General features: G+C 33.4%; 1 protein-coding gene across 1 annotated transcript; it reads right to left on the reverse strand.

Moving 5' to 3' along the window:
- Window positions 1-307: 307 nt before the first annotated feature.
- On the reverse strand, window positions 308-9,481 carry LOC308420303 (odorant-binding protein-like). Its single transcript, XM_080916255.1, has 7 exons — window positions 9,407-9,481; window positions 7,508-7,647; window positions 6,196-6,269; window positions 4,466-4,600; window positions 1,892-2,002; window positions 730-831; window positions 308-371 (listed from the first exon to the last, which is right to left on the reverse strand). The coding sequence occupies exons 1-7, from the start codon at window positions 9,467-9,469 to the stop codon at window positions 355-357; spliced, it is 642 nt and encodes a 213-aa protein (XP_080772381.1). The 5' UTR covers window positions 9,470-9,481; the 3' UTR covers window positions 308-354.
- Window positions 9,482-15,314: the final 5,833 nt, after the last annotated feature.

Below are 15,314 nucleotides of genomic sequence, written 5' to 3' on the forward strand. Positions count from 1 at the left end.
ACATCAAAGTCCTTCCTAACTGGGTGTGCGGCATTCTCTATGTAGAGACACAGGACAGCCCCAAACACTGGGTGCCAGTTGCCCTGATGCTGGGGACAGTCAACAGGAACCCAGAATCACATAGGAGAGTAGGAGAGACAAGAAACACAAAGAATGGGCAGCAAGTCAAATGGTCTGATCGAGATGACAAATTTTTATTTTTTCATGTGCTAGTTTTACAGGTATAAGAAGGAAATAAGGCATTGGAAAGTAAGTGATGGAACTAATGAAACGTTCCAGCTATAGGAACTTTCACAATCCTCTTTGTGGCGAATTACATTGGAAGGGGGACGACCTAGTTGCAGAAGAGAATGTTCATTTCGGACATGTATCTGAAAAATACAACAAATAAAATTAAAGAACTTAATCAATCTTTTCTTGTTTATTGTACATTTTCTTTATTTACATTTCAGTGTCAACCTCTTTCTTTGTTTCTCCTCTAGAATCCCCCTATTTAATTTCCTGTGTGTCTATGAGAGTGTCCCCATCACCTACCCACTCCTTCCCACCTCCCCTCCCTGGCTTTAACATACACTGGTCATTGAGCCTTCACAAGGCCAAGACCCTCTTCTTTCCTGACGTCTGATAAGTCTAACCTCTGCTACAATAAACTGCAATCCATTTGAAATTAAGATTCTTCAAGTTTGCCTTAGCTTGCTTTCATTTTATATGTACAGACATTAAACTTACCTATTTCATACATGTTTTTGATATTTTCAGTTGGAATCTTATGTGTTGTGGTCAGGCTCAAATATTTTTCTCTCATTTCTTCAGTTATATTTGATCCTTTTGCTATGTTTTAGAAAGGAAGAGACAAATTAAATGATCTTAAGGATCTGCCTAGTGAGGATTCATCAAACTACATTATTTAAAGACAAAGCCACAATATTCATCTAGGATCCACCCTACACTTTGATGCCAGGTCTAAAAGTAGTCAAAATTGAGTCACAGTTTAGAGGTCATCCTAGAATCACCATGATATTCATTTAATACTCATTGCAATATTGCATGTACTAAAGGCATTTTTCCTACATCATTAAATAAGCATTAAATCATTAAACACAAATTAGGACATGTCAGTATGTTTCTATCAAATTTCTTCTGATCTAATTACCTAGGCACTCTTGTCATTTTTCTTCAGATACAAAATCTAACCCTTCATGTTCTTTACACCAAAGCAAAGACACAGAAATTATTCGGAACTGCTGACCTCACACACTGCCTTTTCCCACATCCTTCAATATCAATATTAAATAGCCAAGATTTGTTTATCTTTTGTGTTAGAGTAAATTGCAATCCTATTATGTATAATATAGGCCTTTACTTTCAGAAATATTAAATGAATTCTAGATACTATAATAGAGATGATAATTGGGAAAATGAATTGATCACTATAGGTGTTTGATTTGGAATGGTTGTAGTTGAAATAAATTTAATATTTACTTCAATATGTCATATCACCTTTAATGACATATCTAGGCTAAGATAAAGGATGGATATTTAATGAATTCATTATACCTAGAAATCTATTTGCACATTTTAGTGCAAACCATATATGGTTAATGTGAAAGATATCTGAAATAAATTTCTATATTACTTTTAGTGTTTTCATCAATAACATCTTGATATAGCATAGGTTCACATGCCACTTGATGAACTAATATAGGCCCACTGAAAAGGTGCTAATATATTGAACATATAGCATGTTATCTTCAAAATGTCATCATTTTATGTAAAAATAAATGAGTTAATTACTGTGTAGCATTATTATTCAGACACAAAAAGGCACACAACTACTTATATGCTAAAAAAATAGAAAGGCAATTCTATTTATACAGTTAGATGTACTCACACAATGCTACAGTCAATCTTATTTCTCTCCTTTCCTTATGAGTATACCGCATGAAAAACAGCACGGTGGTATTTGATATATAATCAATAACAATACTAGATTCACTTGGTACTGTGGACAGAAAAAAAGCATATAAATTTAAAGTTTAGTGCTATTATTTGAATTAAGTTGTCTTATCTCAACATATCATTCATAACTGATTCTCCAATAATTATCTCTGACTCTCTACAGTCCATAACCTCATTTCACCAATTCCTTTCAAATAACAAATCACAAGAAGATTCCTGTATCAATCATACAATAAAGTGCCATGTCATCCATATTTGCTCATTGCTAACAGAAATCATATCAATGAAGAGTTGTCATTTTTCTTATAGAAGTATGAGTAAATATATAAAAGTCAAAATGTCTGTAAACATTAAAATTGTTTATTATAGCTGCTTATTTAAATATACACATTACTCCACATCTATGCCATTTCTTCTTCTTCTTCTTCTTCTTCTTCTTCTTCTTCTTCTTCTTCTTCTTCTTCTTCTTCTTCTTCTTCTTCTTCTTCTTCTTTTCCTTTATCCTTATGTTTTTAGAAAATGAGCCCCCATTAGGCTAAAGTAAATTAACTTAACATCATTTCAGATCTATCTTAACAGTACTTCTGAATTCTGGACACAGAAACCATGCTCAGTGGTATAAAAATGTTCCATAACTTTGTAATATAATTTGTATCTAGTTGAACATCATATTTCTTATAAGTGAATCAATGGAGGGAAATTTGTAGAGGAATATCTGACTGTCCCACACAACACATATTTAGAAAATTGTATTTATCAGATTGGATAATACAGGATACATATTTGAAAAAGTTTGTTTCTTTTTAATCTATTCTTTAATTTTTTTTTTTTTACAATTCAGACTTTATCTCCTAGTCCACCCTCAAACTTTTCTACATTTCATGCCGCCTTCCCCCTATATCTGTCTGTAGGAGGATGTTTCTACCTCCCACCCTACCAGACCTCCCCACTTTCTGGGGCCCCAAGTCTCTCAGGAGTTAGACACATGTTTTCTGACTGACTCCAAACCTGTCAGTCCTCTGCTCTATATGGGTTGGGGACTTCATATCAGCTGGTGTATGCTGCCTGGTTGGTGTCTCAGTGTGTGAGAGATCTTGGGGTCTCAACTAATTGAGACTGTTGATCTTCCTACAGGGTCTACATCCTCCTGAGCTTATTCCAACTTTTTCCTAATTCAACCACAGAGGTCACCAGCTTCTGTTCACTGGTTGAGTGGTAACATCTGCCTCTGACTCTGTCAGCTGATGCAGTGTCTTTTGGAGGGCAGATATAATAGGCTCTGTTTTGTAAGCACACCATAGCTGCAGTGATAGTGTCAGGCCTCAGGGACTCCCCTTGAGCTGGATCCCAATTTGGACCAGTCACTGAACCTTATTTTCCTCAGCCTCCTCTCCATTTTTGTGCTTGCAGTTCATTAAGACAGGAACAATTCTGGGTAAGAGTTTTCCACTGTGGATTAGTATCCCCATCCTTCCACTGGATGCACTGCCTTTCTACTGAAGGAGACTATACAACTTCCCTCTGTCCACTTTAGGGCACTTCACTTAAGGTCACCCCCTCTGAAAGGAGGTGAGAGACACATTACTGTTAATATCATCTATGTACCTTTTTACACACAACTAAAAAAATAATAGTACAAAAACATGAAAGTCCCACTGAAAGTAAGTGACCATTTTTTTTTCACATTTCATAAAACACATGAGCTAAAATGAAAACAGCCAACTAATAATAACTACTGTAATGTGTGTTCCTCCTTGAAATTAAATTGAATTGCAACTGGCTGGAAAAGTTTATGAGTTGGAATTCTGAGAAGAATAACTTTAAATGTGCTAATTTGAAGAAATCTTCTTTATGATCATATCATTTTGTGTTTAGTAAGGGATAAGGTTACACCTTAACCAGGATCAGATGTAGTAATGGACTGTAAAGCTGGAGGAATAAAACCAAGATGTTCCTCCATAGCCTGCAATCTATATAACCCTGAGAAAACAAAAGGCAGGTTTTTGACACTTAAATAAATAATCTTCAATTACAAAGCTAAGACAGATATTTTCTTATGTATATTTTAAGGTAAAATTTCAATTTTTAACATTAGCTAAAATTCATAGGTGTGCTTCTGCACACCTTGTGAATGTGTTTGTATTTGTTACCACCATCTGTCAAAATCCTTTCTGTATTTATAACCATTTATTTGCTCTAATATGGTTACAAATTGGTAAAACTCATTAGAATAAGTAGACTCTAAATATGTTTAATAAAAACCAAAAAATAGCTACATAATTGTCCATGTTGAATTTCTGTAAAAACCAAAAATATGTCTAGATTATAATATACTTTCACAAAAGGTCAATATTTAAGATGCTTGAATGATCTATTGAGTGAGGACACCCATGACTATAAATGAATATTTCTTAGTTCTTTGCACAATTTGGGATTTAGGGAAAATATTTGAGGTGAGCTTTTTATTGTTTTGTGAATAGTACCAGGTATTAAAATCTATACCTACCTTTGACCATATATCCAAATGAGAAGATGTGGGTTTGTATGCTAGGAATATGGTGCTGTGGCTCACGCCAGAACCAGATACCAGTGGCGGCATCCTTAGGGTCCTTAAATATGCACTCTTGACGTTGTAAAAGATCTGAGACAATGAAAATAATGGTGATGATGATGATGATGATGGAGATGATGATGGTCATGATGGTGATGATGGTCATGATGATAAAAATAATAATTATAATAGTAATAATAATCAAGGAATGAATATAGACCCTATCTTATCTCCTTGTACAAAGCTCAAATGCAAGTGGATCAAAGATCACCACACTAAACCTGATACACTGAAACTATTAGATGAGGAAGTAGGGAAAATCTTAGAACACATAGGAACAGGAGAAAATTTCCTGAACAGAACACCAATGGCTCGTGCTCTAAGGACAAATATTGACACATTGAACTTAATGAGATTGAAAAGTTTCTGTAAGGCTAAGGACACTATCAAGAAAACAAAACGTCAGCCAACTGTGTGGGAAAAGATCTTTACCAACCCCATATCAGACAGAGGCCTAATAGCCAAAGAATACAAAGAACTCAAGAAGCTATACACCAGAGAATCAAACAACCCTATTAAAAATGGGGTACAGAACTAAAAAAAAGTTCTCAATTGAGGAATATCAAATGGCTAAGAAACATTTAAGAAAGTGCTCGACATCATTAGCCATCAGAGAAAAGCAAATCAAGACAACCTTGAGATTCCACCTCACACCAGTCATATTGGCCAAGATCAAAAATTCAGTTGACAGCAGATGTTGGCGAGGATGTGCAGAAAGAGTAACACTTCTCCACTGTTGGTGGGGTTGTAAACTGGTACAACCACTCTGAAATTAGTCTGGCAATTCCTCAGAAAATTAGACATAATACTACCTAAAGACCCAGTTATTCCAATTCTAAGCATATGACCCAGGGAAGCTCCAACATGCATAAAAATCACATGACACACAATGTTAATTGCAGCCCTATTTATTGTACCCAGAAACTGGAAAGAACCCAGATGTCCCTCAGTAAGTGAATGGATACAATAATTGTGGTATATTTACACAATGGAGTACTACACAGCTATCCGAAAGAATGACTTTATGAAATTCTTAAGAAAATGGATGCATCTAGGGAATAGCATACTAAGTGAGATAACCCAGTCACAAAAGAACAGACATAACATGCAGTCACTGATAATTGGATACTAACCCCAGAGAGCTTTGAACACACCAGGAACAACTCACAGAATATATGAAGTTCAAGAAAAGAAAAAAAAGAGAGAGAAAAAGCATTATGCTTAATCCTTACACACCAAGAAAACTTTGACTAATTCAGGTTACATCCTGTTTTACATGTACTTTATGCTCATTGTAACTAAAAAGATCTTAATGCACACTATCAAACCTTGAAAAAAAATAAAGCAAGCACTGACAAAAATGTATTCATATAGTTTTATGCAAAAATGCTTAAAATTGCTATTTATATTTGTGTTTTTAAATAATTTGTACAATTAAAAAAGAAAACAATAATACTAATAACAATAATAATAATAATAATAATAATGAAATTTGTAATCTATTTTTTGTAAAATATTTACTTCCTTCACTTATTTGACTGATTTCTTCTAAAAAACATAAACCAAGAAGTTACATTTATTGTAAAATTTGTGCCCAATCAATGCTATAAATGTAAAATACTCACATAAAATATTTTTGCAAGTTGCATATTTTGGCTTTTCTGCTGTAAATGTGTGCTTTTGGCATCTCCCATGTCTTCTAAACAAAAGGAAATATCACATATTAATATTCAACTATGATTCTACATACAATTTAAATTTATCACAATACAATTCTACAGAATTTATGTAGTAAAATGTAAATATTTTCCACTCAGTGTACTGCTTAATCCTACTCAAAGGAGATTCTAAGAGATACATAGAGGTTTTCCAACTATCTACATGATTATGTTTTAGTTATACTATTCAAGTTGTCATATTGATGGCACGTTGTACAGTAGGACCTCTAACTCACAGTCTGGCCTCTGAAAATTACATCCAAGTGCTGTCTCATCTGAAAAATGGGGAGCCACAAGTTTCTTCAGAATGTAATTTGCTGAGCTTAGGTGTGAAGTTTTCTTTACACTTAGAACTTCAGTGTGAAGTTTGGGATATAATATCATTGAGAAAGATAGATGCAAAATTATTTAATTACTATTATCTTACATAATCTAAAATGTTACATGCAATGGTCTTTATTTATTCTTTTTAAATTTTTATTTTCATAGTGAGAACTCCATAGCTATGCTTTGTTATGTATCAAATATATCAAACCAAGGTTTCTCATGATTTTTGGACATTTCATGTCCAGTGTACTTAGACTAGGATTTTGGGCATATTTACCAAATGTCACCCATATCTATATCCTTTAATCAATTTTTCTGAAAACTCTTGTTACTATTATAAATATGTTGAATCACTTTATTCCTTATTTGATTACGTGACAGTACACTTTGAATGCTAAAGTTCCTCAGAATCTCTGAAACAATTTTAATACATCAAAGTAAGTCACATGCATTGTGTAAAGTTTATTTTTGTATATGTGTGCTTAGTGTATTACAATATATCACAATATACATGGAACCATGGAGTTGGACTGGACTTTCTGCCTAGAGAAGCATATATATATATTTCAAATTAGAGTCCACAGTCCCTGGTGCACAGAAGTTCTTCCCAATTTCTGAGAATTAGATGCACCCCCTAAGGCATTGAAAAACCTATGCCCTTTAGTGTATCTATGGAAGCTTCATATGAATATTGACATTAATCCTGATCACCCCATGTAACTTGTGAATGTCATTCTATCCTCCAAATTATAACTGTATTGATCTTACCAATTGTCATATATTGTGTTTCATTGTAGAATGATTATCCACATTTTGAACTATGTGTAGATATTTCATGTAGACCAAAATTCTAGTCCCTGATTGTTATTAACACCTGAATAAAGTTATTTACCTGATGTAGTAAGTCATGACCATTTTCCTGTAATTCTTCAAAAAAGTAACATTACGCATTAACATCCCTGCATACCCATTTTCTCCAACTTCGTTTAAATCATTGGCAGCCAAGTAGATGGTCTTGAAACTACCTGAAAGCTTGAACAGAATGTCCAGATAGATCACATGGGAAAGCCACAAAATTTCCTTTATCTCTTTCATCTATTATAAGCACTGGACCTATTTAATCTAACATATTTGCATAATTTTCTTGTGACTGGTGAACTTTCTAGATAATAGCAATAGTATTTTACAAGATAAAAATTAAGTAAAATAGTGAAAATGTAGAATATTTTATTCATTTTTAGTATTTTAACTAGATATTTTAATTACTTATATTTCAAATATTATCTTCTGTCCAGATTACCCCTTCGGAATGTCCTTATCCCATACTATCACCACCTGCCTATAAGAGAATATTGTTAAATTAAAAAGAAAAACAGTCGTTTGCTAATCAAGATGAGATCTATAAATTTAGCAATAGTACTTATTTCTGTCTTTATTAAATGTTTGAAATTTCATTTGTTAGAATGATGACATTTATTTTTGTTGCTCTTTTAATTTTATTCATGAGAAGAGTACAGAATGTGAGGTAGTGAAAGTGAACCCTGAGAGTTACAATAGCAACAGTGAGAGAAACTTCCCCAAGCAGCAAAGATAACATAAGGAAAATATATGTCAAAATCAGTAAACCTAGAAGTTTGAGTGTAATTTGCAAAATGAAGGAATATCTCGAGAACAAAACTTTATGTTATGAAGAAAATAATTAGTGGAAGCAGTCATACTTTCAAATTTAATAGTGTCTTGTCAATTGAGAAGAAAAACTTAAAATTGAGACGTTCTTCCAAAGAATCAAAGTTCAGTTCTCTTGGACCTATGCAAAAGCCACAATAACTATCTCTCTCCTTCCCCCTCTCTCTTCCTCTCCATCTTTACCCTCCCTCCATCCTTCCCTCCTACCCCAGTGTTTGCTCGTGTGTGTCTGTGTGTGTGTGTGTGCTTGTGTGTATTTGTGTATCTCAGTGCTCCTTTGGAGAAAGGAAGATGAACATATGAGAATGATCATAACAAAAGGATTCAAATAACTTATGTGCACATGAAACATGAGAGTTTCTCAAATAAGTTGTCATGTGAGGGCAAACACACAATGTCACACTATGATTTCTATTCGGTGTGACACATGTTCACACAGAGATATAAAACTCATTTATACACATGAAGAAGAATTGCAAAACAATGGTAATATCTCCGTGAGACATATTGAATACTAATTTTTGAATAACCGTTTCTCATATATTGTTATACTACAATATAACTAAAACAGTACCTGCATGGTCTAGGGAAACATGTGACACTATTTGTGAATTCACTAAATTACTCCACATGGTATACATTGTGAAATTCCAAGTAAGTTTAATCAAATACATGAAAATATTTTAATTGATTTTACTTGTCATATGTGTTTAAATTTTTACCTGTTGTCTCAGTTGGTAAGACTGTTTACCAGAATCACGAATTAGATGTTAATATTAAAAACACACTTATCATTACATTTTAAAGGTGTGAACAAAACTTGTTAGCTCTTTAAACACATTTAACCCATGAATATTATAACATAGGTAATAGTAGTGGAATGAGTTTGCTGATACAAAACTGCATATGATTTGTGAAGTAGACTGCAATATCAGTTCACAGAATTACACTCATAAACAGGGAAATGAGAAAAACACACATAATATAAATTTTACCCAACAGAGAGAGAGAGAGAGAGAGAGAGAGAGAGAGAGAGAGAGAGAGAGAGAGAGAGAAGAGAGAGAGAGAGAGAGAGAGAGAGATTCATTTTTATCTCATATTTTACCGGTAAGGGTCTCTCATCAGCAATAGTCAAATGTATTAGAAGAACAAGCAAAAGAACCTCCATCTCTTGGTTTCTTGTCTTTCCTCTTACAGGAAAAAGAGTTACTGGTTAAAGAGTAAAATAAAGAAACATTTAAAGCATTTCCTCTTGGCAAAAAGCACAATGACCTATTATCCCTTTCCTGTTCAAGTTTACCTAATAAGAAGGTTACCAATCATGGTTGGATGTTTTCCATTGCATTGTGTTAAATATAAAATAAGCATTGAATGAAGCATAATATGATTTGATGGTTAATGCTGTATACAAGAGAAACCACAATTCTTATGTTATAGTTCAAAAATAATTACATGCCTCAACATGGGCTGTTCTTATGTAGTGAATTATGGAATGAAAAATGTACTGCAATATAAAATCTATAACTTTTTCCAAGATTTAGATATTAATGTAAATTGCCATCCTAGTTAAAAAACTATGAAGAGTTTAATAAAAAATATGGATTTCTTTATACTTTACTAACATGTCAAAACCTGGATTTTACAACTATGTTCATTTAAGGAAAAATATAGAACATAAATTAGAATTAATCTGTAATTTTCTAGTTTAGTCAAAATTTCTAAAAAATAATTCCTTACACAATGAATAGGTGTTGTGCTACTTTATTCAATCATTGAAAAGAACTGAATATAATGTAAATATGACTTTCAAAAACACATCAATAACATTAGACCTTGATAGCGGCTATAAATTTTAATTATGCACTTGGAATTCAATCCATTCATTTTTAAAGTAATTACATGATCCCAAATATATCCCAAATATAATTCTTAACACTATAATGGAAAAATATTAGAAGGCATGACGCACATTTGGTTTATTTATCATGGCAGTACATCAAAGAACAAAGTATTTAAGGTGTTGACATGTTTTCAATCAGTTGAAACACTTATGGGCAAATAAAAAATGAAAGAAAAATAATGAACAAAAATAACATATGTACAGAGTTGCTAAATTCTGTTCTTCCTAGAAAAGAGTGACCTCATGAAATACTAGCATCATCTGTTAAAATTCGACAGCATGACATGGCCTTAATTGGAACTGGGAATCAATATGAATAACAGTGAGTACAGAATGCTTTATTCAGGATAACTAGTAACTCTGAGAAGCAACTCGCATTAGGAATAGTCTGCAAGCTTGAACATATGAAGTGGTTTGAGAACATAAGACAGGGGTACAGGCTAGTTCGTGTGAAATAATTTTGATGTTTACTGAAGAAAAAAATACTCTTATAATCCCTATCATAAACCAATATAAAATAATTTGATTCACTTAAGTAGAATAAAAAAGAACAGCAGTAAACTACCAGAGTAAATTGAGTATAATACCTAAAGTTGAATGTACAAACATATGGGTGTTATATCAGAAAAAAATAATAATATCCTCACATACCTATTTATGAAAGAAAAATAACATAGGAATTTTGAAATTCTACTGCCCTTTATGAATGTACCCACAAGACTTACAACAATGCACTTCTTCACAATTTTTTTCATTTTTATTAGATATTCTCTGGGTTTAAAATTATACCTACACACATACACATGTACATACACACACATCAGTGAATAAAATATATGAAATATCTGTCATTCTGTGAGTTAAGTGACAATCAGGTTAGCTGATGCAATTTTATCTTCAAATTTGAAATTTAAAAGTAGGAAGAGACCAGGTAATGAGTGGAACTTTCCACCACTTAGTAATGCTCTTACCAAACCAGTTTTTGTACAAACAATGCAGGCAAAAATCAGCTAATTTCCAGATTTTAGAGAACTCATTCAGTTGAAGTAAATACATAATATTTTGACAAGCCTATTCTTAATGTAATTTTGAAAAGAAAAAGTAAATCTGAGCACCTGTATTTACCCAGCCTTTATGTCACTTCCATTCTGAGGCTGACGAATACAAACATTTATGAGAATCAGTTTATGCAGTTATGAGAAAGAAATACAAACATATAAATATATATATATATAGATAGATACTAAGAGAGAGATATATAATATATATATTGTATCCACTGTTGTGCATGTTGTTAAAAAACTTATTAAAATAATAACCTACACAATAGTAAATACCATTTTAATAATTTTTTAAACAACTTTATTTTACAAAACAAAGATAAGTGTACAGATATTAAACATTTTTTGCTTAAAATTATACATTTTTGTCAGTACTTATTTTTCAGATTTTAACATAATTTTTAAATAAAACTATATATTTTATAGACAGTACTAGATTTTTTTCAAGGTTTGATAGTATGTCTTGAAAACTTAATAGTTACAATGAGCATAAAGTACATGTAAAATAAAGTGTAACATGGAAATAGTTAAAGTTTTCTTGTTTTGTAAATATTTTTTTGTTTTGTTTTATTTTGTTTTTTTTTGCGATACAGGGTTAGAATTTATTACAAGATTTCAGTGGCAGATCTTAATCATGAGGGTGGAGAGAGGCACTAGGGAAGAAAGTGAGACTCAAGAGCACATGAACGTGGGCCTCTCTGAGAGTCACTCTTTACACAACAACCACATTGTCTTTACAGAAGGTGGATGGAAGATTTGTTATTTTTAAAGTCATCATCTTCAAAAGGTTGTTTGGAAAACCAGATGAGATCACAGGGTGGTTCTGGAGGTATACCTGACAGGATTGGATTGACAAAGTAAATGTCTAAGTCACAGGGATGCAGGAACGTCTTGTTCGAGAGTCTCAAAAATTTATGAAAGGGAAATAAAGCCCTACCCACGGTCATAAGCATTCCAACCTTAAGCCTGGCTTGTTGGTTCTGTAACAAAAAAATATCAGCTCTTTGTCAGCAACCTTAACTGCAAATTCAAATGCAGTTAAAATTCTTTTTTTATATAAAACAACTTTATTTTACAAAACAAAGATAAATGTACAGATATTAAACATTTTTGCTTAAAATTATACATTTTTGTCAGTACTTTTTTTTCAGATTTTAACATAATTTTTACATAAAACTAAATGAATATATTTTTTTAGTCAGTACTTGATTTTTTTCAAGGATTGATTGTATGCCTTGAAAACTTAATAGTTACAATGAGCTAAAGTACATGTAAAACAAAATGTAACATGGAAATAGTTAAAGTTTTCTTGCTTTGTAAATATTTTTTAGTTTTGTTTTGTTTTCTTTATTTCTTGGACTTCATACAGTCTGTGAGTGGTTTCTGGGAGAGTGCAAGCCTCTGGGGTTAGCATCCCACTATCAGTGACTGCATATTATGTCTGTTCTTTTGTGACTGGGTTATCTCACTCAGGATGATCTTCTCTAGATGCAGCCATTTTCTTAATAATTTGGTTAAGTCATTGTTTCTAGTGGCTGACTAGTATTCCATTGTGTATATGTACCAAAATTTTTGTATCCATTCATCTTCGGAAGGACATCTGGGTTCCTTCCAGCTTCTGGCTATTATAAATAAGGCCGCTATGAACATTGTGGTGCATATATCTTTGTTGTGTATTAAAGTGTCTCTGGGGTATATGCCCAGAAGTGAAATAGCTGGGTCTTCAGGTAGTACTATATCCAATTTTCTGAGGTATTGCCAGACAGATTTCCAGAGTGGTTGTATTAGCTTGTAACACCACCAACAGTGGAGAAGTGTTCCTCTTTCTCCCCAGCCTCGCCAGCATCTGCTGTCATCTGAGATTTGGATCTTGGCCAATCTGACTGGTGTGAGGTGGAATCTCAGTGTTGTTTTGATTTGCATTTCCCTGATGGCTAAGGATGTGGAGCACTTCCTCAGATGTTTTTCGGCCATTCGGTGTTCCTCAACTGAAAACATTTTGTTTAGCTCTGTACCCCATTTTTTAATAGGGTTATTTGATTCTCTGGTGTCTAGCTTTTTGAGTTCCTTGTACAGCTTGTATATTAGGCCTCTATCTGATGTGGTGTTGGTAAAGATCTTTTCCCATTCTGTTGATTGTCGTTTTGTTTCCTTGACGATGTCCTTAGCCTTACAGAAACTTTGCAATCTCATTAAGTCCCATTTGTTAATCTTTGACCTTAGAGCTTGAGCCATTGGTGTTTTGTTCAGGAAATTTTCTCCTGTGCCTATGTGTTCTAAGGTTTTCCCTACTTTCTCATCTAATAGTTTCAGTGTATCTGGTTTAATGTGGATATCTTTGAGCCACTTACACTAGAGCTTTGTACAAGGAGAAAAGAAGGGGTCTATTTTCATTGTTTTGCATGCTGAGTGCCAGTTGTACCAGCACCATTTGTTGAATAGGCTGTCCTTTTTCCATTGAATGTTTACAATTCCTTTGTCAAAAATCAGGTGACCATATAAATGAGGGCTCATTTCTGGATCTTCTATTCTATTCCATTGATCCACATGTCTATTTCTGTACCAGTACCATGCAGTTTTCAGCACAATTGCCTTGTAATATAGCTTGAGGTCAGGGATAGTGATTCCCACAGATGTTTTCTTGTTGTTGAGGATGGATTTCGCTATTCTAGGTCTTTTGTTATTTCATATGAAATTGCACATTGATCTTTCCAATTCCATGAAGAACTGGGTTGGAATTTTTATGGGGATTGCATTGAATCTGTAGATTGCTTTTGGTAGGATGGCCATTTTAAGATGTTGATTTTTCCAATCCATGAGCATGGGAGATGTTTCCATTTTCTGAGATCCTCCTCAATTTTTTCTTAAGAGGTTTGAAGTTCTTGTCATACAGGTCCTTCACTTGCTTAGTTAGAGTCACACCAATGTATTTCATAGTTTTTGTGACGATTGTGAAGGTACCTTTTCCCTAATTTCTTTTTCCACATGTTTGTCCTTTGAGTATAGGAAAGCTACTGATTTGTTTGAGTTAATTTTGTATCCAGCCACTTTGCTGAACTTGTTTATCAGCTGTAGGAAGTCTCTGGTGAAATTTTTGGGGTCACTCAAGTACACTATCATGTCATCGGCAAAAAGTCATGTTTTTATCTCTTCCTTTCTGATTTGTATCCCCTTAATCTCCTTTTGCTGTCTAGTTGCTTCAGCCAGGACTTCCAGTACTATGTTGAATAGGTAGGGGGAGAGTGGGCAGCCTTGTCGAGTCCCTGATTTTAGTGGGATTGCTTCAAGTTTCTTGCCATTAAGTTTGATGTTGGCTGTTGGTTTGCTGTATATTGCTTTTATTATGTTTAAGTATGGGCTTTGGATTCCTGTTCTTTCCAGGACTTTTAACATGAAAGGTTGTTGGATTTTTCGAATGCTTTCTCAGCAACTAGTGAGATGACCATGTGATTTTATTCTTTGAGTTTGTTTATATGGTGGATAGCATTGATGGATTTTTTTATATTAAAACATCCCTGTATTCCAGGGATGAAGCCTACTAGGTCATGATGAATGATTGTTTTGATGTATTCTTGGATTCTGTGTGCAAGTATTTTGTTGAGTATTTTTGCATCAATGTTCATAAGTGAGATTGGTTTAGGTACGAGGGTTATTGTAGCCTCAAAAAATGAGGTGGGTAATATTCCATCTGATTCTATCTTTTGGAATAGTTTGGAGAGTATTGGTGTCATATTCCCAATAAATGTATGATAAAATTCTGCACTGAACCCGTCTGGACCTGGGCTTTTTTTGGTTGGGAGGCTTTTGATGACTTCTTCTATTTCTTTAGGTGTTATAGGGTTATTTAGATGGTTTACTTGGTCCTGGTTTAAATTTGGGACCTTGTATCTGTCTAGGAATTCGTCCATTTCCTCCAGGTTTTCCAATTTTGTGGAGTATAAGTTTTTGTAGTAGGATCTGATGATTTCTTGAATTTCCTCAGTTTCAGTTTTTATGTCTCCACTTTCCTTTCTGATTTTGTTAATTAGGATACTCTCTCTTTGTTCTCTAGT

The sequence above is a fragment of the Micromys minutus genome, assembly GCF_963924665.1.
Source record: "Micromys minutus genome assembly, chromosome: 1".
NCBI lineage: Eukaryota > Metazoa > Chordata > Mammalia > Rodentia > Muridae > Micromys > Micromys minutus.